General features: G+C 49.8%; 2 protein-coding genes across 6 annotated transcripts in view; one reads left to right on the forward strand and one right to left on the reverse strand.

Moving 5' to 3' along the window:
• Positions 1-3,345, forward strand: part of LOC309639781 (sodium/glucose cotransporter 1) — a 142,978-nt gene extending 139,633 nt beyond the window's left edge. For 3 of the 4 annotated variants that reach the window (XR_014251850.1, XR_014251852.1, XR_014251853.1), the window contains one exon: positions 478-3,345. The gene's annotated coding sequence lies outside the window, so the exon portion shown is untranslated. The remainder of the gene's footprint in view (positions 1-477) is intronic. The other variant, XR_014251851.1, reaches the window with a different exon arrangement.
• The window catches only part of LOC309639837 (unconventional myosin-XVIIIb-like), a 62,232-nt gene that overhangs the window by 17,745 nt on the left and 20,920 nt on the right, over positions 1-23,567 (reverse strand). Inside the window, exons 2-6 of one of the 2 annotated variants that reach the window (XM_082417613.1) lie at positions 16,581-16,779; positions 14,418-14,560; positions 13,500-13,597; positions 12,387-12,450; positions 3,361-3,498 (exon numbers count right to left, since the gene is read on the reverse strand). In XM_082417613.1, the coding sequence (XP_082273739.1) occupies positions 14,418-14,560; positions 16,581-16,779 (342 nt within the window). In that variant the 3' untranslated portion in view covers positions 3,361-3,498; positions 12,387-12,450; positions 13,500-13,597. The remainder of the gene's footprint in view (positions 1-3,360; positions 3,499-12,386; positions 12,451-13,499; positions 13,598-14,417; positions 14,561-16,580; positions 16,780-23,567) is intronic. The other variant, XR_014251886.1, reaches the window with a different exon arrangement.

Consider the following 23,567-nt stretch of genomic DNA (forward strand, 5'->3'; position numbering starts at 1 on the left):
TGGTTGTCGTTACTGCTGAAACAGTTCAAAAATCCTAAGTCCAGTTATAAGGTCTGAAATCTCCCCACAGGGACTGATATTGGTCTTTAAAAATAGGATCAGGACTTTCAAAATAAGTTAAGGAAGCTGGGTGCGCTGGGAGGAGAGCATCGTTTTAATGAAAAAAAAACCAAAAAACCCTTATTAATGGAAATGATTCTTAATATATTTCAAAATGATCTGTTATGACACAAAGCAAAGACATTTATATATGACTTTGAAATTCTTAATAGCTGATTTTAGAGCAACCTATTATGAAATCTTCCAAAGCAGAATATATAGTAAGTAAATCATCAAGCAGGCCTCTCAGGCAGACTGACAGCAGCTCCTCTTAAAATAATTTATCAGGTGGTGTGGGGGGAGGCTGGGAGGAATTATTGCCATAATCATGTACTAATAAAATATTTATAAACGTGCCTTTCTCTTTTATCGCTACAGGCAGCTACAGGTATGAGTCCCGAGCCCCCATCAGAGGGGGTGCCCCAGGAGCCTCAGGAGAAGGAAGTCAGGCATCGAACTTCTCTGGTAACAGGTCAATAGACTGGGGGCTCCCTTAGCCTCTGTTTTGTCGCATCCGAGGCAGAGAGGGTTCAAGTGTGACAATGGAAATCGGAAGGTAGGCCCCAACCGCCCTGTCCTCTCCCTAGGCTTTGCTGAGTGCCGGGAGGGAACAAGACTATTCGAGTTGAGCAAAGCAGAGAGGCATGTGGCTGTGACACCCTGGGAGAGTCACCTAACCCAGGCTCAACAGCACAATCTACCGAGGGACTGCCTGGGGCTAGAAGCGTGGATGACCTGTCCACCACCCCTCGCCCTGGCCATTCCATACATACCACCCCACACGTGTCCCTGGCCTGTCACTACAGGTACCTGTCTGCGCCTCTCTGCTTCCCTGGCTGCCGGATATGCTCAGCTCATGCATGGGGCAGGCTGGAAGGGCAGGGGGGAATGTTCCCCAGGAGCAACCTTCAACCAGGGAGAAGCAGGAGGCGGTAGATCAATATCCCGGCTCCCTCGTCCCTCGGGTAATACATGATGAGGAGAAATGTTCTTCAGAGTCTCCCAGAGGTCCCCAGAGATACTGGCCCCCCACTTCCCAGAGCTAATCCACTCCTTAAGGCTCCAGCATCACCTGCCTTTCTTCCCTCACTTCCCTACTGGTTCCTCATGATACCCCCTCCCCCAAAGCCTACATGCAATTTTTGTCTCAGGGTCTGCCTCCGGGGAAAGCAGCTTAATTCAGCTTTCTCTTCTTTATTCCATTTAATCCTCACACCAACCCCAGTCTTGGCCCAATGAAAGAGGAGGCCTCTCTGAAGCTCAGAGAAGTTTGGTTTTGAACTCAAATCTGCCTCCCTCAAGCGCCCATAGCCTGGAGTTTTTTCTGGGGGGCTGCGTTGGGTCTTCGTCACTGCGTGGGCTTTCCTCCAGTTGCGGGGAGCAGGGGCTACTCTTTGTTGCGGTGCGCAGGCTTCTCACTGTGGTGGCTTCTCTTGTTGCAGAGCACAGGCTCTAGAGCACGGGCTCAGTAGTTGTGGTGCACGGGCTTAGTTGCTCCGTGGCATGTGGAATCTTCCCGGACCAGGGCTCGAACCTGTGTCCCCTGCATTGGCAGGCAGATTCTTAATCACTGCACCACCAGGGAAGCCACAGCCTGGAGTTTATTGCACCTAGACCTTCTGAGCCTCAGTTTTCTATTCGGTAAAATACGTTTGCTTCCTTCCACACATCCCCAATCTATAGATGCCTGTGCCCCAACTCTAAACCTTCAACAGCTTTTCTGATCTGAACTGTGCAATGACATCACCAATCCCAGTCCATTTACAAAGCTGGCTGATTTCCAAATGGTCAGGGCGTTGAGCATGGCCCACGGCTGATTTTTGGAAAAGGCAAGTGGCATTTGATTTTTCCATGTTTGCCCAGTTAAGCATGTCTGCCCTTGGCTTGGACCAACTGTGGACTCCCTACCTTCCCTATTTCTGACTCAGCATAACTTCTAGAAATGTCCAAAATCAAATCAGTGGACCAATGCAGCTCAAGTGTATGAAAATCAAAAGAACAGGCCACAAGGCCCACGGGTATGGGAATGGCAGGAATAACATGCCAGCATATTCCAAAGAAGTCTGCTGCCCCACAGAGGAATGGCCCAGAATGTCAGCCAGAGTCAACACATAGCTCCAGAGGACAGACCTCCATGAACACGTGTGTCCACTCAAAAAGTAAATTCCAACTCTATGTTCTGGGCCCAAAGGAAGCCACTCTCTACAGGAAACAGCTAGACAAGGACACAATCACAGTATAAGGTACCATAAGCCCCATGAAGGCAGGAGCCACACTGCTCTCGATATTGACCGTCTCCCCGGGACCTTTCGCAGTGCCGAAAGCAATGGCACAAGAGTCTGGTTAGGGAAGCGAGGAGCCTTGAATGCCAATCCAAGGAATTTTACTTGACGTAGCAGACAGGAGCGCGCCTCGGGAGGAGTCTAAGCAGGGAATGGCACTACAGGTCTACGTTTTAGAAAGGAGCCCAGTGGTCACAGTGAGGGTGGAGCCAAGCCATCGGCAGTGACGCTACTGCAATAGTCCAAGCAAAAAAAGGATTAGCAAATACTTAGTCTAAGGTGACAGTAGTAAGAATAGAGAAGTCAGGACAGAAATGCCATCACAGAAAGTATCTACAGGGCAAGGTCAACGACTGGATAGGGATGGGGGAGGGAGAGGGACGATGAGAACCACTTGGGGAGACCAACTTGAAGCAGGGACAATAAGCAAACAGACAGTTAAGGATGGCGAGCAGGTTTGGGAGGAGAAGGAGAGCTGCGTCAGCTCCAACGCATATGGTGTGAGCATTGCCAAGATGTCCAGACAGAAAACATCACCTTTAGTGCGTGGACCCAGCCTTCTCTCACCCGTTTCAGGGTGTCTCTTCTCAGCACAGTAACCACTAGCTACATGTGGCTATTTAAATGTACGTTACTTAGAATTTAATGCAATGAAAAATTCAACGCCTCGGTTGCACCAGCTGCATGTCAAAAGCTCGACAGCCACGTACAGCTAGCGGCCATCCTGCTGGACAGAGAACCTCCCCCTGTCATCACAGAAAGCTCCACTGGACAGCGCTGGGTGACGCGGTTTGCTTGAAACATCCAGCCCGCTTCCTTCTCGGCACGCCTGGCTCGGCAGCCGCCCCCCGAGAGCAGTCCCAGAGATGTGGAAGATGACAGGCTGACCCTGTCCCACCTCACGGAAAGAAGGGCCTTGTCAGGCACCTGCTGGCGGAGACAGCCGGCAGCCCAGGTGAGCCCGGCGGCAGGCACGTACCTTTGCAGGTCCCCGCCGCACCCAGGTGGTAGATGGCTGCCAACACCCACCAAATGGCCCTCTGCTTGCTCTCCAAAACGCCCAGCGTCTCCATAGTGCCCTGGAGCTGCGCTAAGGCAGCCGCCGCCCTCTGCTTGCCTTCAGGGTGAGAGCAAGGGGAGAGAGGAAGACAAACAGGCCATCATGGTGGAGGAAATGCAAACTTGCAAGTGGAAGCAGGGCTTGGTCTGGGGGGAATGTGTGGTCATTTTATGACCATGGTCAATTACCCACGATTAAGCTGGGGAGTACTGACACACAGAACTCAGGCTGCTGGGAAAGTTATAAAAATCATGTCTATCTGACTTTGGAAGGCGACATGATTTTTATTCATTCGTGTGTTCATTCAATAGATTACTGAGGCTCTGCACTGTGCTGGGCTCTGGAGAGACAGAGATGAGCGAAATCCAGAACTTGACTTTGAGGACCTCTCAAGCTAGAAGTAGAAAGAGACGTAAAAACAACTAAGTGCGAAACTGGCTAAGTGGGGACTGTGGGATCTCAGAGGAGGGCCTGGCCGATCAATCCCACTCGAGAGAGTCAAAGAGAATGTCGCAGGAGATGAGACAAGATTGTGATTGAAGTCTGAATGACAAATAGGCAGAGCTCACCAACTGGATGGAATAGAGGCCTGACGGGCAGAGGGAACAACGGGAACAAAGGACATCTTTGGAGACAACAGGTGCTCAACTGAACGTGGACAGAGAAGCAGGTATTTTTGGAGGTGGGGCAGACAGAGGTGGGGGGAGGAAATAAGCACGAGAAGCTGACTGGTGCCATGGAGGAGGCCTCAAACACAATATTAAAGGGAACAGGCTTAAAACTCCAGCCACGATGGACAAACACGCATCCCTGTTTACACTCCTGGACCCGTGGCAGACAACACCAATCGATGAAGATCCCACAGCAAACCAGCGAGTCCAGATTCTTTTCAGGATGTTCCCCCTTGCAGCCCCACCCAATGATCTGCCTCAGCAACTGAAAGAGACCCTGTCTGCCATCCCCAGGGCACGCAGAGGGAAACTGCCAAAGATTTTTAAGCAGGAGGAAAGAGAAAATAGTATGACCAGATGTTTATGGGTTGTAGGGTGTCACTTTTCCTTTTTCAGATTTATGATCCCAATTATGTTTGTTTTTTTAAATAAATTTATATATTTATCTATTTATTTCTGGCTGCCTTGGGTCTTCGTTGCTGTGCACGGGCCTCCTCTAGTTGTGGCGAGTGGGGGCTACTCTTCGTTGCGGTGTGCGGGCTTCTCATTGCGGTGGCCTCTCTTGTTGCAGAGCACGGGCTCTAGAGCGCAGGCTCAGTAGTTATGGCGCACGGGCTTAGCTGCTCTGCGACATGTGGGATCTTCCTGGACCAGGGCTCGAACCCGTGTCCCCTGCACTGGCAGGCGGATTCTCAACCACTGTGCCACCAGGGAAGTCCCCCCAACTATGTCTGATTGAACATTAAAATTAGTCTGAAACTCCTAACTCCACACACGCCATCTGGCCAAGGAGACGCGACCCAGAAGCCTGCTGGGTTGAGAGGAAGTGAGCTGGGGATGAGAATTCTTCTGTCAATAATCCTCCAACAGATAATGAGGACCTGATTTGCACTTGGCCTGTTTACAGAGCTTGGGTGATGAACTGTAAGCTGTCAAAGCTGGCAGGTCCTTGAATTTTATGGAGTCCAATGCTTAGAGAGGGGACAACGCTTGCCCAAGGTCACACAGCAAGTTAGTATCAGATACAGGATTAGAATCAGGCTTTCTGACTCCCCGTCCAGGCCACTTGTCCCCTCCACTCAAGCCAATTCTTCTAACTGGGAAAGAAACCTGCAAGGATCATCGACCTATTGGGACAACGTCAACGCATGCAGTGACATTGAGAGATTCGCTGTGGAAACATTTCAATTAATAGCAGAAGCATGTTTCACTGATCCATCATATTTCTCGGGCACCACAGGACCACAAAAACCCTAGCAACGAGGAGCTCAACCTAGCAACTGCAGCTGCTCTGCTGGAGCAAACGGAGGAGAGGAAGGCATCTTACCAACATGCTCTTGGTTATTTATGAGATTTCAAAGTAGCAGAGAAAGGACACCAAAAGGACAGTGGCAACACATTTATTATGGCTCCCACTGTCAGCCATGAGCATTTGACTTTAAATTACAGGCAGACCCCATCATCTGCCACTTAGCTCATACGAACAGACGAATTAGAAAACTTCCACTAAAGCTTGTTTGCTTCTTTTTCTCTCCTCCCCGCCTCCCCCGGTCTCTGCTGCAACAGAAGACACGGAGGGATGAATATATATGCTTCTGATCTAAAGCAATTAGAATCACGAGGATGTTTACAGTTCCCTAAACTTCTAGGGAGCCAGACACCTCTGCATAATACCCTGACAAAAGCCAGTCCTTGCCTCAAAATCACAAAAATAGACATCAGATCAGTGGGATAAATCAACTCACGGCCGAAATGTCTACCAAGAGGAGAATGGATAAACAGTGGGTGGTCCAGCCAGGGCACAGTGATGGGGTACCACGCAGCAATGAAAAAAGATCACGTCACTGATCATGCAAGCCCATGTATTAACCCCACAGATTCCACGTGAGACAAAGGAGCCCTGTACAAAAGACCACACACTGTGGATTCCGGTTACATGAAGTCCAGATGTGGGCAAAACTCCCCTATGGGAAGAGAAGTTAGGATGATGACTCAGGCGGGAGGGATGCCTCTGATGGGGTGGGGACTCAAGGGAGTCTTTACTGGAATGAGGAATGTTCTAGATGTTGAGCTGGTGTGGGGCTGCAGGTGCGTGTGAGAATATAAATATCACTGAGTTGTATACTTAAAATTAGTGCTTTCATAAACATTTGACTGTATGTCTCAACTGAATTGAAAAAAAGAAAGTGAAAAAGTAAAAGCTGACTCAGAAGATGCCCAGGCTTTGTCTGATGCAATTAAAGATGCAAGGTTAACCCAAGATGGCAGGTAATTTAGTGCAAAAAATAAAATCCAAAATGTTCTCTCCACATTCAACCGGGCTGCATTTAGAGCACCCAGGAGATTCCAACAATGCAGAGAGAGGCCAGGTTTGGATTTGGAGGCAGACAGAACTGTGTGTTCTCTCGGCTCTGTGTCCCTGCGGTGTGACTGCACAAATCTCTTGCCCTTCCGCTGGAGGCTCAGTTTCCACCACTGTAGAATGAAAATAACAGCCAAACCTCCTCCCAGGCCACTGTGAGGATTAAATGAGTTGAAGTGCGTAAAGCACCAGCACAGTGCCCGGCACACAGTGGCACTCAATTAATGCTGGGCTCGACCCCATGCCTCTGCCCAGGCTGTCAGGCCTTCCAGGGACACCTTCCCTGCTGCTGCACAGCAGTCCCTGGCAAGTGAATCAGGCGTGGCCCGTCCTTGAGGGTCTCCCAGTCCAATAAGGGGGACAGATGTGCAGACAGACACTGACAGCACAGGGTGAGTGCTGGGCCTGGGGGGCTCCGGGGAGCGGTAAGGAGCCGACTTCTGGGAAGAAGCACTGAATGAAGCCACCAGCACGAGCAGGAGAAGCGGGTGCTGGGCAGGCAGGCGGGCAGGCAGGCAGGCAGGGTCTCCTAGCAGAAGGGCGCGGGGCTGGAAGGCATGGTGCGTTAGGTGCCAAGCCCCCTGAGGGGGCACGTGCAGGCCTCTCTCACAGGGTGCAGGGCCGCAGGGAGCCACGGTCTGCAGCTGGGCGCTGCTCTCCGGTGGAGGGCGCGGCACCGGGGGCCTCCCTGGCCGAGGGAACCGGCCCCTGGAGTTCTGCCCCTGGTTATAAGCACAGTCCGGGCCCGGGGTCGCACTCTGCTTCACGGGGATGTTAACCACACCCCCTCCTCCAGGGCCAGGGTGGGCGCCCCTGTGTCTCTACAACCAACCAACCAACCAACCCAGGCCTGGAAGGATTCCCACGGTTCCAGCCCCTGGATCTGGAGCCGGATCTGGGAGGGAAATGCAGAACACTGACTCTATTCATTTGCAAAAGAAACGTGGGTGCCTGCACAGGTGGGTGAACTTGACGGAGACCACGGGGAGGGCAGGACAGGTGTCCAGCCAGAGCCAAGGGCTCCCTTTACCTCAACACTGACGGGTCCACGTTCTCTCCGGGCACTGCAAGTCCATTTAAGGAGGGAGAAGAGAAGGGTTAACTGAGCACCTACAATGCTGCACTAGGTGCTTTTACCTTGTAAGGCAGCTGTGAGTCTCTCCAATTGTCAGAGGAGAAACTGAGGCTCAGAGAGGCTAAGGCACTTGTCCAAGGCCACGCAGCTGGGGAGGGACGGAGCCACTATACGCCAGATTCTCTACTGAGCGCCCACCCTAGGGGCAGACCGAGGGTCAGGGCGTTGCTCCACCCACTCCACAGGGGGAGGAACTGAAGCTGAGAGAGGAGAAGTGACCCAAGGCTGCACACTGGGGCACATCCCAGAGCACGCGGTCTGCAGCCAGGGCACAGACCTGAGATGACAGCGAGGGGCGAACAAGAGAGACAATGTGGAGTCAGGCCAACCTGGATGCCCTGCTTCTGCCACTTAAAAGCTGTGTGCCCTTAAGCAAGTAGTTTCACCTCTCTGAGCCTGATTACTCCTCCCAACCAACACATGTGATAATAATCCCTTCTGTCAAAGGGTCCTTAGGAGAATTCAAGTAAGAGAAAGCTCCTGGCAGAGCCCCTGGCAGGAGGGCCTGATCCCCCATCCTTCTGTCTGGAGCCCATTCCTCCACAGTTGATGCCTGGGTCATAAAAAATAAATGTGCCTCGGGCCAAAGCCTGGCTGCTGCCAGCCAGAAGCAAACTGCTGGGAGGCAAGGATTATTGTTATTATTATGACCACTGCTGCTGGTACTTTTTTAAAACATCAGTCTAGGTTGAGGAAAAATAAATTATAGAGGAGAAGATAATATGAAAGCTTTGTGATTTCAAATGTGTCCTGGTGCCCTAACAGATCTCAAATAAGTTCCATTTAAAGCTGAAATGTGGGGCTTCCCTGGTGGCACAGTGGTTAAGAATCCGCCTGCCAACGCAGGGGACACAGGTTTGAGCCCTGGTCCGGGAAGGGAAGATCCCACATGCCGCGGAGCAACTAAGCCCGTGCGCCACAACTGCTGAGCCTGCGCTCTAGAGCCCATGCTCCGCAACAAGAGAAGCCACCGCAGTGAGAAGCCCGCGCACTGCAATGAAGACCCAATGCAGCCAAAACTAAAATAAATAAATTTTATAAATAAGTAAGTAAGTAAAAGCTGAAATGTGGCAGGCAGGGAGGATGCAGCGCAGGGACAAGGAGGGGAAGCTGGCTATCAGCGAGCGAAGGCGGCCACGGAGGGCCAGCACCACTCCGAGGGCCGGCTTCCCCACAACCTGGCCCCGCCGCTCCAGCTGACAGCCCCCCGGGCCCACACCCTCAACCTGTGCTCTGCAACCACTGCACTGCTGGCTCTCCCCCGCCGTTGCCTCTGCATCGGGAGCTCGGTGCAGCAGGAAGGCTGGCCTCACTGCACCTGCCTAACTTCTCTCACAGTCCAAGACCAGCTTGTACTCACCGCCTCCAGGCAGCCCTCTCTGATACAACTTCAAGCCTCCAGGCCTGCCCATGTAATATTTGGGACACACTTAAAAAGAAGTATTCGATGTTTATGTGAAACTCGAATTTAACCGGGCATTGTGTATTTTTTCCAGTTTTACTGAATTACAATTGACAAATAAAAATTGTGTATTTTTAGGTGTGCAATGTGAGAATTTGATATACATAAACATTGTAAAATGATTACCACAATGAAGTTAATTAATACACCCATCACCTCACATAGTTACCGTTTCTTGGTGTGTGGTACGAACACATAAGTTCTACTCTCACAGGATATTTCAAATGTACAGTAAGTCCAGTATTATTAACTACAGTCACCATGCTGTTAGATCAGTTACAAGATGAATATGGTCTAGGTATCCCGTATTTTTATTTGCTGACTCTTGCTACTTCGGGGGCTTGTACTTAGCAACTCTCATTCTTGGGGTGATTTCCTGACCACCAAATTCCTTCACTGAGTCAGTACCTGATGGCCCAATCCCAGAAAACTAGCCCAGGCTTCTATCAAAGACCAACGAATTTCCAGCTTGTATTTTTGCTCTTAGAGAACAAAGAAAACACTCTCCATACCTGCCAGGTAGCAGGGTGAGAACAGAGAAATACCCTACCAGTTCCCACAGATCAACTGGTCTAAAAAAACAACCCCCAGAAACACACAGAAAAAGAAAGCCACTTCAAACACCTCCTTGATTGGGTTCACACTGTGCCCCATTCCTGTATGCAGACTGTGAACAAACAGGTCAGGCTGGGATGCTCACGAGGGCCTGGCTTGAGCCCTTCTCCTCATCAAAACCAAGAAAACAAACAACAACGCTCTTGCTGATTCAAATGGATACATGTGGCCCAACCTCATTAAAGAAAACCCAGAACTGGGATAGCCTCGCATCCCCTGCCGTGCTGGGGCCAGTCTGGGCTCCTAGCGCCGCGGAAACCAGGGGGAGAAGAGGCATGAAAGAAGAACATACTGCAAGTCCCCCCCGTGGAGGGGGGTGTCAGGCAGGTGAAGCTGGGGGAGCCGCATCACCCCACTCCATCCCACTCCACTCACTGTCGAAACAGACTCACCTACAGTGGTTCTCAAAGCGGGGTCCCTGGACCCACAGCTTCGCCATCAACTGGGGACTTGTGAGAAATGCAGATTCTCAGGCCCTAGCCCAGACCTACTTAATCAGTAACTCTGTGGATAGTACCCAGCAGAGAGAGAGAGTGTGAGACAGCCTTACTGAGGTGTAACTGGCAAAAATAAACCACTCATCTTTAACAAGTACACTGTGATAAGCTTGACATATACACCCGTGAAAGCCTTGGCACTCAAGACAATGGACACATCCATCACCCGCAAAAATTCCCTTTCATAATCCTCTCTCCCCTCCTCCTGCAACCAAAACCCCAGGCAACCATTGACCTGTTTGCTGTCACAGCAGATTCGTTTGCATTTTCTAGAGTTTCAAATACATGGGATTATATGGTTGTACTCTTTCATCTGAGATTTCTCACTCAGTACAATTATTTTGAGAGCCATCATGTTCTTGGATGTATCAGCAGTTCATTGTTATTACTGAGTAGTATCCTACCTTTATGGTTTTCTATAATGAATTCATCCATTAACCTGTTAATAGACATTTTGGGTAGTTTCTAGGTTTTGGCTAGTACACATAAAACTGCTAATGAACTTTCATGTAAAATAAATTTTGCACGGATGTACACTTCCATTCTCCTGCATAAATACCTAGGAGTAGACTAGCGTGCCACGTGGGAGGTGTATGTTTAACTTTGTAAGAGCCCGTTTTCCGAGATGGTGCACTATTTTCCACTCCCACCAGCAGGGTATGAGAGCTCCAGTTACTCCAGATTCTCACCAGCATTGGTACGATCAATCTTTTCAAGTGTAGACACTCTAGTAATTGTGTAGTAGTTATTTCATCATGGTTCGAGTTTCAATTTCTTTAATGACTAAGGATGTTTAATATACTTTCACATGCCATCTAAGTATCTTCTCTGGGGAAGTCTATGTTGAAATCTTTGGCCCATCTTTTTTGTTGGGTTATTTATGAGTTCTGAGAGTCATTTATAAATTCTGGATTCAAAGACTTTTTCAGATATGTGATTTGCAAGTATTTTCTCCCAGTCTGTGGCTTGTATTTTCATATTAACAGTGACACGCAAAGAGCAGAAGTTCTTAATTTCAACAAAGTGCAATTCATCAGTTTGTTCTCTCATGGACTGTGCTTTTGGGGTCATATCTATGAAGCCTTTGCTCGATCCAAAGTTACAGAAATTTTCCTCCTGTTTTCTTCTGGAAATTTTATGATTTTAAGTCTTACATTAAGGTCTATGATCCATTTTTTTTGGTCGATTTTTGTACATGGTGTGAATTTGTGGACTGAAATTCTTTTTTTTTGCATGACGATACCAAATTATTCCAGCACCATTTGTTTCCCTGACACGTATGTTTGGAAAAGGGCTTCAGAGTAGAAATGATTCACTCCCCTCTGCCTGGTAAGCTCCTACTCATCCTTCAAAACCCAGGTCAGATGTCCCCTTGGCTAAGAAGCCTTCCCTGACTGAGGCCAAGTAGCTTTCATCTATCCTCTGGTGTACAGAATGTTGTACAAACTCTGGCATTTTTCTTATCCCACACGATTGCATTAATTCCCAAGTCTTTCTCTCTTGATAGGGTGAAAATTTAGGGATGAGGACCATAATCCCAGCACTCAGCACAGGCCTGGCACAGGGGATGATGGTAGGAGTGGGGGTGGGGGTGGGTGACTCAAAACAATTTTTAAAATATAAAAAAATAAATAAAAGAATAAACAAGTGAACAATGTGCTTTTTTAAGCAACCGAATACCACCTCTCAAGGCCCTACTCACAGGCCCCATCTTCCAGGAAGCCACATTAATCATCAACAATATTTCCTAAGAAAACTGCCACTGACTGATGTAATCCAAGCCCAGTGCTAGCTGCTTTCTGCACATCGTTTCATTTAATCCTGACAACAGGTCCATGAGGCAGATACCACTAGCTACTGTTGTTATTTTACCGAAGAGGACACAGACATTCAGAGAGGCTAGGGTCCATGCCGGAGGTCTCATATCCAGTAAGTGTCAGAGCCAGGGTTTGAACCCAGACAGCCTGTCCCGGAGACCGCGCCCTTACCTCTACACAAACCACCTCCTGGTTCCCTTTATTAGCACAAGACTCATTTCCCTGACAAGCCCAGGCCCCATAAAGGCAACGCTGCCTCCCCCACGTGACCAGCCCTTGCCAACTACTCACCCCAGTGGCAGAGGGACGAGCCACACAGGGGACCCTCCCATCTTGGCCATGGGGACACAGACACCCACTCACACCCAGAAGGACCTCCTCTTTACCTTAGGCCATACGCCCATGCCGAAGGAGCTGCTGTCTGCCAGCTGGTGCAGGTACAGTTCTGTCCTGGAAACAGAGAAGGGACCAGAAGTAAGGGAGGACCCACCCACACCAGTGGCCTGGCAGGGCAGGTGGGCATCATGGCACGGGGCTCCACAGAGTGCCCCAGGTGGCCCTGGGGTCTGCCTCAGGCCCTGGCCCTGCCTCCCAAATATTCCTCACTTGCTGCCCTCAATGGGCCCTTCTTAAGTGAAGGCCTTCCAGAAGCTTCCTTACTCCTCAGTTACCCTGCTCTGAAAACTGGGAGTTTCCTCTCTAATCTGCCCTCTCTCCAAAGGGTAAGGTGCCCCTCTGGCCTTAGCCAGGAGGCTCAGGACAGGTTGGGCCTGCCCTTCAGATGGGGGTGGAAGGCAGGAGACAAATGATGGGGGACGCAGAGGCAAATTGAAAATTATCACCCCTCGCCTGGGGTGAGCACTCCCTGGAGCTTCACTAGATAGAACCTTACTCATTCGTTCAACAGATGAGGAAACCAAGGCTAGAGACAGGGAGCCACATGTCCAAGAATTCCCAGGAGTCAGCGAGGGGCAGAGATGACTCCCTGGGCCACCTCCCCCAGAAGGCCCTCCCAGATGAGTCTTCTGGTTTCTCTGCTGTTCCACCTGGTGCCTCCTCGCCCTGAGCTACCTCAGGTGCACCCAAGGCTCTCACAGAGTTTAGGAGCTTCTGGAAGATTTGGGGTCTGCTGTTCCTTGCCCACCTCCCACGCTGCTGTCAGAACCTGTACCAAAATGTCACCGTCACAGCAGACATCCACCACCACCCCCCGGCGTGTATGAAGAGCCATATGTGAATTATCTCACTTAATCCTGTAAGGTCAGTCAAGGTACTATTTCCACTTTACAGAGGAAGAAACGGAGGTTCAGAGCAGGTGACACCTGGCCAGGTTCACCCAGCCCAGGAGCAGTACCAGGTAGCTGGAATCAGAGGCCAGATTCCTAACCACTGGGATCCACTGCCTCTCACCTCTGGGCAGAGGCAGGGCTGGGGCCCTGGAGAGCGGAGGCCCCTTGTCTCACTGCCCTCGGCCGTCCCTGCTCAGCCCAGTCGCTCACCTGAGATCCAGGTCCAATCCGGCTAGCATCTGGGAGAAAACCTCGAAATTGCCTTCTTCCAGCTGCCGGGCCACGTGGCTCTTCTCCAACAGCATCGTCTGCCAGGGGAGAGGACAGGCGCCGGTCAGCACGAGGCCCCGCTAGGCTGCCCGCACACCCCCACCAACCCCCAGGCCCACTCTTCGAGGCAGCACCTCAGGCCCTAACTTGGCTGGATGCCTCCAAATCAAAACGTGCCAGGCCTTTGTCTCACTCATTCAGAGTCCACGCCGGCAATCAACGAATGCAACGGGCTCATTCCGATGAAGGAATCCAAGGGTACTAACAATTAACCCAGAGCCGCCCTCCAACACACTCTTACGCAACCGAAGCCCTTAATAACTTGACCCACATGGTGATGCACGGTAGACTTTCAGGGCCGGGACAGAAAGGGATTTATCGTGCACCAGCGAGTCTGGGTATTCTCCTAGCTCCACATACAAACAACCCTTCTAATAACCTAATCCTGTTTTCTGTTCAAACAGAATGTTTGCGGGGGGAAGGGGAGGAGCCGGGTGATTTCAGAGAGAGGAACAAACAGGTCATGTGCCTGTCACACACGGGCTGCCGCAGAAGGCCAGCGAGCGCCTGTTTAATTTCAGCTTACGCTTTTAAGACCCAGCCAATGAGCGGCTGAATTATGTATCTACTCATGAGTATTTCATCCCTGTGATACTCCGAGGCACAGACGAGCCGCCGTGCTCGGGGAGGAGATGTCTGGGCACTGAGCGAGGTGGGGAGGAGCTGGCCTTGGCCTGGGGAGCGATGACCATTTAGACACATTCCAGGGTCCCAGCTGGAGGCGTGGGCCCTGCTGAGGGGGGCTGAGGCTACTGCAGCCCCAAAGAGCCCCCTCTCCCTCCCACCCAGAGGCCTCACCTAGAGCTGGGCGGCCGTGACTCGGCCTGTGGCGTTGAAGTCCAGTGACATCACCATGGAGAACCGGGTGGCACGGCGGCTGTGGCTGGTGAACACGGAGCCAAAGGCCCGGAGGACAGTGAAGGTGGCTCGAATCTTCTCCACTGGTGGGGCACAGACGGGCATCACCCGTGGCCCGGGTGCTGCCACCCCCACCTCTCACAGGACCCCATTCTGGTCCCAGGCCCCAGCAGGGCCCCCTCCACTCCCCCAACTCAGCTCTAAGCCACACCTCTTCCACTGCTGGGCTGGCCCTGTGCTGCAAGCAGGGGCGTGGGGGGAGCAAGAGTGAGCCCAGAAGGGGAGATACACACACCTAGGATTGGTACAATCTGAGTGACAAGGGCTGCCCTAGGGCTTCCTGGGCCTGGTGGAGTCTAGGAGCAGGGCAGGGCATTCACATTCTTGGACCTGCTCTCGGGGAACGCCCATCACAGCCAGCTCAAAAAGCCCTGCAGTCCCAGGCTTTTTAACATAACTATTTAACGAGCACCCACTATGTGCTAGGCACCTGGATACAGCCTAGCCTGACTCCCACGCCGCCAACACACACTTTCAGCAGAACTACATTCTGGGAGGGCCTCTCCTTGCTGTATCCCCAGCTCCTAACAGGGCTCTAACCTGGGCCAGGTGCAGAACAGGTGATCAATAAAGCATTGGAATAACCCCAGTGGAGAAGCAGGATAGTACAGTGGTTAAACAAGCTTGAATATGGCCTCTCCCCCTTGTTAGTCACCTGATTTGGAGCGAATAAATTAACCTCCCTGTGCCTCAGATACCCCATCTATAAGATGGAGGTAATAATAGTACTTACTTACCTCATGTGGTTGCCACAAAGACTAAAAGATTTAATAATGGAAAGTGCTCAGAACATGCTCAAAATGTGGTGGTGTTAGTATTGTTTGTTATTATTAGAAAAGCAATACTGCCTGGGCCATATATTCTCAGCAGGGGGAATACTGCCCCCAAGAGGGCAGAAACTGATTCTTGAGGATGGAAGCAGTTTTCCTTTCTTATGTATAGAATAGAGCACAGATACATATATATATATGTCTGTGTGTGTCTGTATATATATACACACATACACACACACTGCATAAGCAAACATACGGTGAATCTATGGCATTAACTTTTCATGGTGGGAGACGATTAGGAGAAAGAACAACTAAAAAGGCTCCTCAGAGGGGCAACAATACACTGAGAACACTGGCCCAGGGGTAACAGCTCTGGAGCCAAACTGTCTGTGTTTGAATCTCGGTGCCAGGATGTATGAGCTGTGTGGCCTTGGGCAAGCTGGTTAACCTCCCTGCGTTTTAATGGCCTCATCTATAAAATTCAAATAATAATAATGTCTACCTTATAGGGATGTTTTAAATAATAAATAAGTTAACCTGCTTGGAATAGAGCCTGGCGCGTAAGTCCTCAGCAAGCATTTACCACGATCACCATCAATATTGTAATTATTATCACCAATTGACACTATTTTTTTATTGAAGTATAGTTGATTTACAATGTTGACACTCTTTCTTTAATGCCCAGCTCAAACATCATTTCCTCAAGGAAGCCCCCCCGCCCCTTCTCTGTGCTCCCTCCGCCTCTCCCCTCCCCAGCTCAGCCAGCAAGCGGTGCAGAGCATTGGAGTCTGGCACAGATGCGCAGCTGAGTCTCCCTTCCGGCTGTCGGTGACCCCTTGTCTTTGTTTTTACTTATCGGGTCCTCTGCACAGTCCAGTGGGCTGTGCGCTGCACAAGGACACCACACCTAAGGGCACAGCATTTATATCAGATAGCCATAGGCCTGTATACTTATTAGGATGATGGCCCAGAACGTGGTGGTCAAGTGTTTGGTTCTAACAATGTCAATGTGTGACGACTGTTCCACATGTGGCAGTGAGTCTTAGGCAAGGAGTACCTGTTTCTAATTCACACAAAAGTACCCAACAGACTCGGGGTGGCCCTGCCCAGAAGCCAGCACAGGGTCTGCACCCAGCTAGGTGCTCAGTGAACGCTAGCTGAGCAGATAGAAGAAAGAGCGGCCCAGCACTCCCTCCGACTCTCCCTTCCCTTCCCCCACGCCACCGCCCCCACCACGTCCCAGCTGCACGTCACCTGGAGACCACTGTACCTGAGACCCTGCCATCCACACTGCCTGCCATCCCCACCAGGTGCTGCAGGACCTGCTCGCAGCAGGTGGTCTTGCCAGCACCGCTCCGGCCCAGGGCCACGATGCTCTGGTCCCTCTGCTGGCTCAGCAGAGCCCAGTACGCCCGCTGGGCCAGGGAGCCAACGTGGGCGGGTAGGCCATCCCGGCAGCTCCTGGGCACCTGCAGGAAGATCGCCGGCATCAGCCTTCCCACCCAGCCGGGGCCCAGGGAGCACTCCACAACGCTCCAACCCGGCCTCAAGCCCAGATCCACGTCCATGCCTCCCATCCTACTCCAGCCTTGTCAGAGACGTCGTGCATTTTTCTGGGGAGAGCCCAGCCTGGAGATCTAGTCCTGCCACTGGCTCGCTGTGAGTCCTTGGGCAGCCTTGGACCCTGCTCTGAGCCTGGCCTCTTCTTCAGCCAATGAGAGGCTTGAACTAGAGCTGCATTAGCTCATGGGGCTCATCTCACTTGCTACACAAAGGACCGGATCGTACCTGTCTGAAATGAAGCAGGTGGATAAAATGGCTCAATTGATGAGTGACATCTGCCATGGAAACAGAATGGGGCATGGGGGAATTGGCGGTACGTGTGCTATGTATTTGCTATAACAGATTTAGATACCGGAAGCCCCTTTGACTTCATTCATTCATCCATCCAGACATTCATTCACTCAGGAAAAAAAAAAAAAATATGCATCGAGTGTCTACTACACAGCAGGCACTAACCCAGGCACTGGGGGCACAACACTACTCAAGGCGAATAAAGGAAATTTCTGCCAACCGTGAGGAGATATCATTATACACCTATTAAGATGGCTAAAAAACCTGTTTTTAATTTTTTTGACACACTACCAAGTTCTGGTTAAGACGCAGAGCAAGTGGAATTCTCCCACAATGCTACACAATACAGCCACTCTGGAGAACAGCTTGGCAGCCTCTTTTACAGTGATATGTACACCCGTCATACAACTGAGCAATCCCACTCCTAGGTATTTACCCAAGAAAAATGAACATTTGTGTTCACCAAAAAACCCTCTGTCCCTGGTTATATTGAGTAGGCATTCAAAATCATCAACAAACTAGAAACAACCCAAATGTCCCTCAACTAAAGAACTAAGATAACCAACCACCCTGGTTTTAGCACTGAAAGTCCCATGTCCCAGAAAAACCATTCCCTCCCATGGAAACCAGGACAACTGGTCCCCCTCTGAACAGATAAACAAAGCTGTGCAATAAAATACAATAGAATAAAAGAACTAACGGCTCACAGCTGCAACAATATGGGTGAATCTCAAATGAGCTGTGCATTGTGATAAGTGGAAGAAGCCGATTCCAAAGGTTACACACAGTACAATTCCATTTTTATGACTTTTCAGAAAAGGCACAACTAGGGAAAAGGGACAAAAGAACAGATTAGTGGCTGCCAAGGGCGGGACATGGGGGAGGGGATGACCACAAGGGTATGGAGAACTTTTGGGGTGATGGGAACTGTCCTGTAATTGATGGCGGACACAGTTTTACAACTATACGTGTTTGTCAAAAACTTACAGAAGTGAACACTAAAAAAGGTGACATTAACTGCATGTAAATTATACCTTAATAAACCTGACTTAAGACAAAAAAAGCCCTGCCTGTCAAGAGCTTGCTTTCATTTGGGAGAAGACAGATGATAAAAAACCAACTAATTAAGTTATACTGAACGGGAGTCATTCTAAAGCCATGAGCTTGGATGAGATCACCAAGGAAGTGAGCGTTTAAAGAGGGAGAGAGAAGAGGTGTAGGGATGGGGCACCCAGACTTGGAGAGATCAGGGACCAGCAAAGGAGGCTGAGAGGGAGGGCCAGCGGGACAGAAGGAAAACCAGGAGAGCGGAATTCCTGAGCTACGGAAGGGAGTGATGGCAGGAGGAGGGAAGGACCAGCCCCTGAAGTGCTGCTGAGGGTCAAGTCAGAGGAGGCCGGAGAACTGTCCGCTGGGCTTGGCAGCATGGAGGTCACTGTGACCTTGACAAATGTCTGCTTGGCCTGGTGGTTTTCAGGGAGAACGGAAGAGGGCGGTGGAGGTAGTGAGGGCAGTAGAAAGGCACCAAAGGGAGCAGGGAAATGGGCCTGGCTGGAGGAGGACCTTGGAAGCCCAGGATGCTAAGCGGGTGACAAGTGGGCTAGCATCCACCCTCCCAGTGGCTTGGCAGGACGAGGGGCACAAACTCCGGTGGGGCGGCCCTCCCCCTCCCCGAACCCCCAGCCTGGGGCTAAGGAGCACCCCCAGTGCACTGTTGGCCTTTCCTACCCCGAGGCCCCCAGGAACAGCAATGAGTCCCCATCCTGACACAAATCAAAAGGCTCACAGACCTACTAGAGAATGGACCTGAGGATATGGGGAGGGGGAAGGGTAAGATGTGACAAAGTGAGAGAGTGGCATGGACATATATGCACTACCAAACGTAAAATAGATAGCTAGTGGGAAGCAGCCACATAGCACAGGGAGATCAGCTCTGCTTTGTGACCACCTAGAGGTGTGGGATAGGGAGGGTGGGAGGGAGGGAGATGCAAGAGGGAAGAGATATGGGGACATATGTATATGTATAACTGATTCACTTTGTTATACAGCAGAAACTAACACACCATTGTAAAGCAATTATACTCCAATAAAGGTGTTAAAAAAATAACTAAAAAAGGCTCAGCAGGACCCCAAAGCTGGCAAAGTAGGACAAGCCGCCACACTGGCTGGACACAGCCTAAGGGAACGCAGCGGGCAGGGGGTCCTGAGGTCCGAGCCTCGGAGCCACCTCCCACTTTGGAAACATAAAGTTCAAGGGCCAGGCTATCGCAATCGTCAGCCTTCTCAGGCCTGCAGGGGAACAGGGAGGGTTCTGCAGACCCAGGCCCTGCAGTCACACACAGGTACCCCTGCATGCTTGCACACGGGCACGCTCAAGGGCACACGCACCCAACAGCTGCAGAGGCCTCTGCACACAGGTGTGCCCATCTACACGCCACGCAGTCACAGCACACTCACCCCAAAAGAGGCCTGCACCCCCAGGCACGCACCCAGCTCCCAGCCACCCGGAAGGCCCAGACCCCCAGTGAGAGAGGCCCCCAGCCCTGCCTGGACCCCTCCTAGCCCATCTTCAAGGAGGCCTCAGTCCCAGCCTCACCGCAGGTCTCTGCTCCCACCTGGTGGCCATTTGAGGAACCAGAGGGGACTCAGCCAAAGACAGAAGGCAGCTGTGGGTGCGGGAGGCAGCGTGACTTGAGGGGACCCACGCCCACCGCAGGGTTACAGGGGCTTAGGGGGATCACGGGACTCAAGTTCCTCCTACCAGGTTGGGTCCCAATCCCTGCACTTTTAGGCTCTTTGACCCAGGCCGTGTAGCAGACGCCGCAATCGAGGACAGTCACGGTGGAGAGAACTGGGCTTGCGGAGAGACCGGTGACAAACACCCCTCCCAGGGGCCCCTGAGGAACCAGAGCAGGCTCTCGGGGCCTTGGGCTGCAGTAACAGAAGCACAGTCTGCCTGGCAAGGGAGGGGAGAGTGCAGCGTCGCCCTTCCAGGCTAATGAGAACCTACTGTATAGCACAGGGAACTCTACTCAGTGCTCTGTGGTGACCTAAATGGGAAGGAAATCCAAAAAAGAGGGGATATATGTATAGCTGATTCACTTTGCTGTACAGCAGAACTACGCTCGAATAAAAATTAATCTTTTAAAAAAGGTGCCTTTTGTTATGTTAATGAGGTGACTTTTGGAAAGCCAAATATATATGAGATGACCAAATATATATATATATATATTTTTTTTTTTTCTCTCCTTTCTAGATTACCAGTTTATTATAAAAGGATCTAACTCAGGAACAGCCATATGGAAGAGACGCACAGGGCAAGGTATGGCGAAAGGGGTGCAAAGCTTCCATGCTGTCCCACCCGGCACCTCCCTGTGTATACCAATCCAGAAGCTCTCCAAACCCCATTCTTTTAATTTCACTGAAGCTTCGTTATGTAGACAGGATTAACTGATTCAACCTCAAGGCCCTCTCCCCTTCAAGGGGGTGGGGGGAGGGTGGAAGAGACTGAAAGTTCCAATCCTCTAATTCTGGTTGGTTCCCCTGGCAACCAGCCCCTTCCTTAGGGGCTTTCCAAAAGTCACCTCATTAACACAAACTCAGGTGTGGTTGAAACGGTTTTGTTATGAATATCAAAAGACACTCCTATCTGGAAATTCCACAGGTTTTAGAAGTTTTGTGCCAGGAACGAGGGACAAAGACCACATATATATTTTATTATACCTACTCCCTAATAATAAATCTTACTGCTAATAAGGTAAGTACAATTAAAACTATAGTGAATGGCATTTTTCACAGAACTAGAACAAAAAATTTCACAATTTGTATGGAGACACAAAAGACCCCGAATAGCCAAAGCAATCTTGAGAACGAAAAATGGAGCTGGAGGAATCAGGCTCCCTGACTTCAGACTATATTACAAAGCTACAGTAATCAAGACAGTTTGGTACTGGCACAAAAACAGAAATATAGATCAATGGAACAGGATAGAAAGCCCAGAGATAAACCCAAGCACATATGGTCACCTTATCTTTGATAAAGGAGGCAAGCATATACAGTGGAGAAAAGACAGCCTCTTCAATAAGTGGTGCTGGGAAAACCGGACAGGTACATGTAAAAGTATGAAATTAGAACACTCCCTGACACCATACACAAAAATAAACTCAAAATGGATTAAAGACCTAAGTGTAAAGCCAGACACTATCAAACTCTTAGAGGAAAACATAGGCAGAACACTCTATGACATACATCACAGCAAGATCCTTTTTGACCCACCTCCTAGAGAAATGGAAATAAAAACACAAATAAACAAATGGGACCTAATGAAACTTAAAAGCTTTTGCACAGCAAAGGAAACCATAAACAAGACCAAAAGACAACCCTCAGAATGGGAGAAATTATTTGCAAATGAAGCAACTGACAAAGGATTAATCTCCAAGATTTACAAGCAGCTCATGCAGCTCAATAACAAAAAAACAAACAACCCAATCCAAAAATGGGCAGAAGACCTAAACAGACATTTCTCCAAAGAAGATATACAGATGGCCAACAGACACATGAAAGAATGCTCAACATCATTAATCATTAGAGAAATGCAAATCAAAACTACAATGAGGTATCATCTCACTCCGGTCAGAATGGCCGTCATCCAAAAATCTACAAACAATAAATGCTGGAGAGGGTGTGGAGAAAAGGGAACCCTCTTGCACTGTTGGTGGGAATGTAAATTGATACAGCCACTATGGAGAACAGTATGGAGGTTCCTTAAAAAACTAAAAATAGAACTACCATATGACCCAGCAATCCCACTACTGGGCATATACCCTGAGAAAACCATAATTCAAAGAGAGTCATGTACCAAAATGTTCATTGCAGCTCTATTTACAATAGCCAGGACATGGAAGCAACCTAAGTGTCCATCATCAGATGAATGGATAAAGAAGATGTGGCACATATATACAATGGAATATTACTCAGCCATAAAAAGAAATGAAATGGAGGTATTTGTAATGAAGTGGATGGAGTTAGAGTCTGTCATACAGAGTGAAGTAAGTCAGAAAGAGAAAAACAAATACAGTATGCTAACGCATATATATGGAATCTAAGGGAAAAAAAAAAGGTCATGAAGAACCTAGTGGCAAGATGGGAATAAAGACACAGACCTACTAAAGAATGGACTTGAGGATATGGGGAGGGGGAGAGTTGAGATGTGACAGGGTGAGAGAGTGTCATGGACATATATACACTACCAAATGTAAAATAGATAGCCAGTGGGAAGCAGCCACATAGCACAGGGAGATCAGCTCGGTGCTTTGTGACCGCCTGGCGGGGTGGGATGGGGAGGGTGGGAGGGAGGGAGATGTGGGAGGGAGGAGATATGGGGATATATGTATATGTATAGCTCATTCACTTCGTTATAAAGCAGAAACTAACACACCAAAAAAAAAAAAAAAACTATAGTGAAATACCATTTTCACCTATCAAACTGGCCACGTGGAAAAGTTTGCTATTACTCTGTGTTGGTGAGGACACGGGAACAGGCAATCTCATACGCTGCTAGTGCAAGTACGAAGGGCAGCATCTACTGAAATTTTCAATGTATATTTCCTTTAATCCAGCAAGTCCACTTTTGTGGGCAATTCAGAACCCTCTCTAGAATAAGGGTCAGCAAATTTTTTTTTTTTTTTCCAAAAAGGGTGAAAATGTAAATATTTTAAGCTTTGGGCCATGTGGGAGATGACCAAATATATATTTTTGGTCTGAATGACCAAATATGTATTTTTCTTCATAAATCACAATATTGCACCCAGCTTAATAAAAATCTCCAAATGCTTTGCACATCAGCTGGCTTTGACAAGTCTTCACCTCTCCCCCCACCCCCTTCCTCTCTCCCTAAATCATGCTGAGTGTTTCTTGAAGAAATAGAAAAATCTTGGCTCCTCCAGCACATTGCCTCTCCACTCTCCATATCTGTGGTTGCCTCACTGACCCAGGTTGGCCACACGTCCCTTGCCAGCCACCTTACAGCCTGGTGAGATCCTGGACCTCCCAGATGGGCCTCCTGGCCTAGGGATGAGCAGTAATATTTCTCTCAAATGCTAGCATCCACTGATGTGTAGTTGGGGACTGCCTGGAGTGTTGTACTGAGAAGGATCCTGAGCTATGGCTGAACTAGCAAGAAAGTGTGTGGTGATTGACTAGCAATGTCTGCCATGGGCGCAGGAATGGTTAGGAGTGGTGCCTGTGCCAAGTATTTGCCATTTCCAGCCTGGTGCTTCCCCTGCCACAGTGAGGCAAGAGGCTGGTCAGTCTTTTGCTGGGAGGCTCCCCTGATTGCTCCATCACAGGGCTGTCTTTCTACCCCTGCTCCCCTGCTACCTGGAGTTTTGCTGTCTAATACAGC

Source organism: Balaenoptera physalus, assembly GCF_965194825.1.
Source record: "Balaenoptera physalus genome assembly, chromosome: 12".
In the NCBI taxonomy this organism is placed as follows: Eukaryota; Metazoa; Chordata; class Mammalia; order Artiodactyla; family Balaenopteridae; genus Balaenoptera; species Balaenoptera physalus.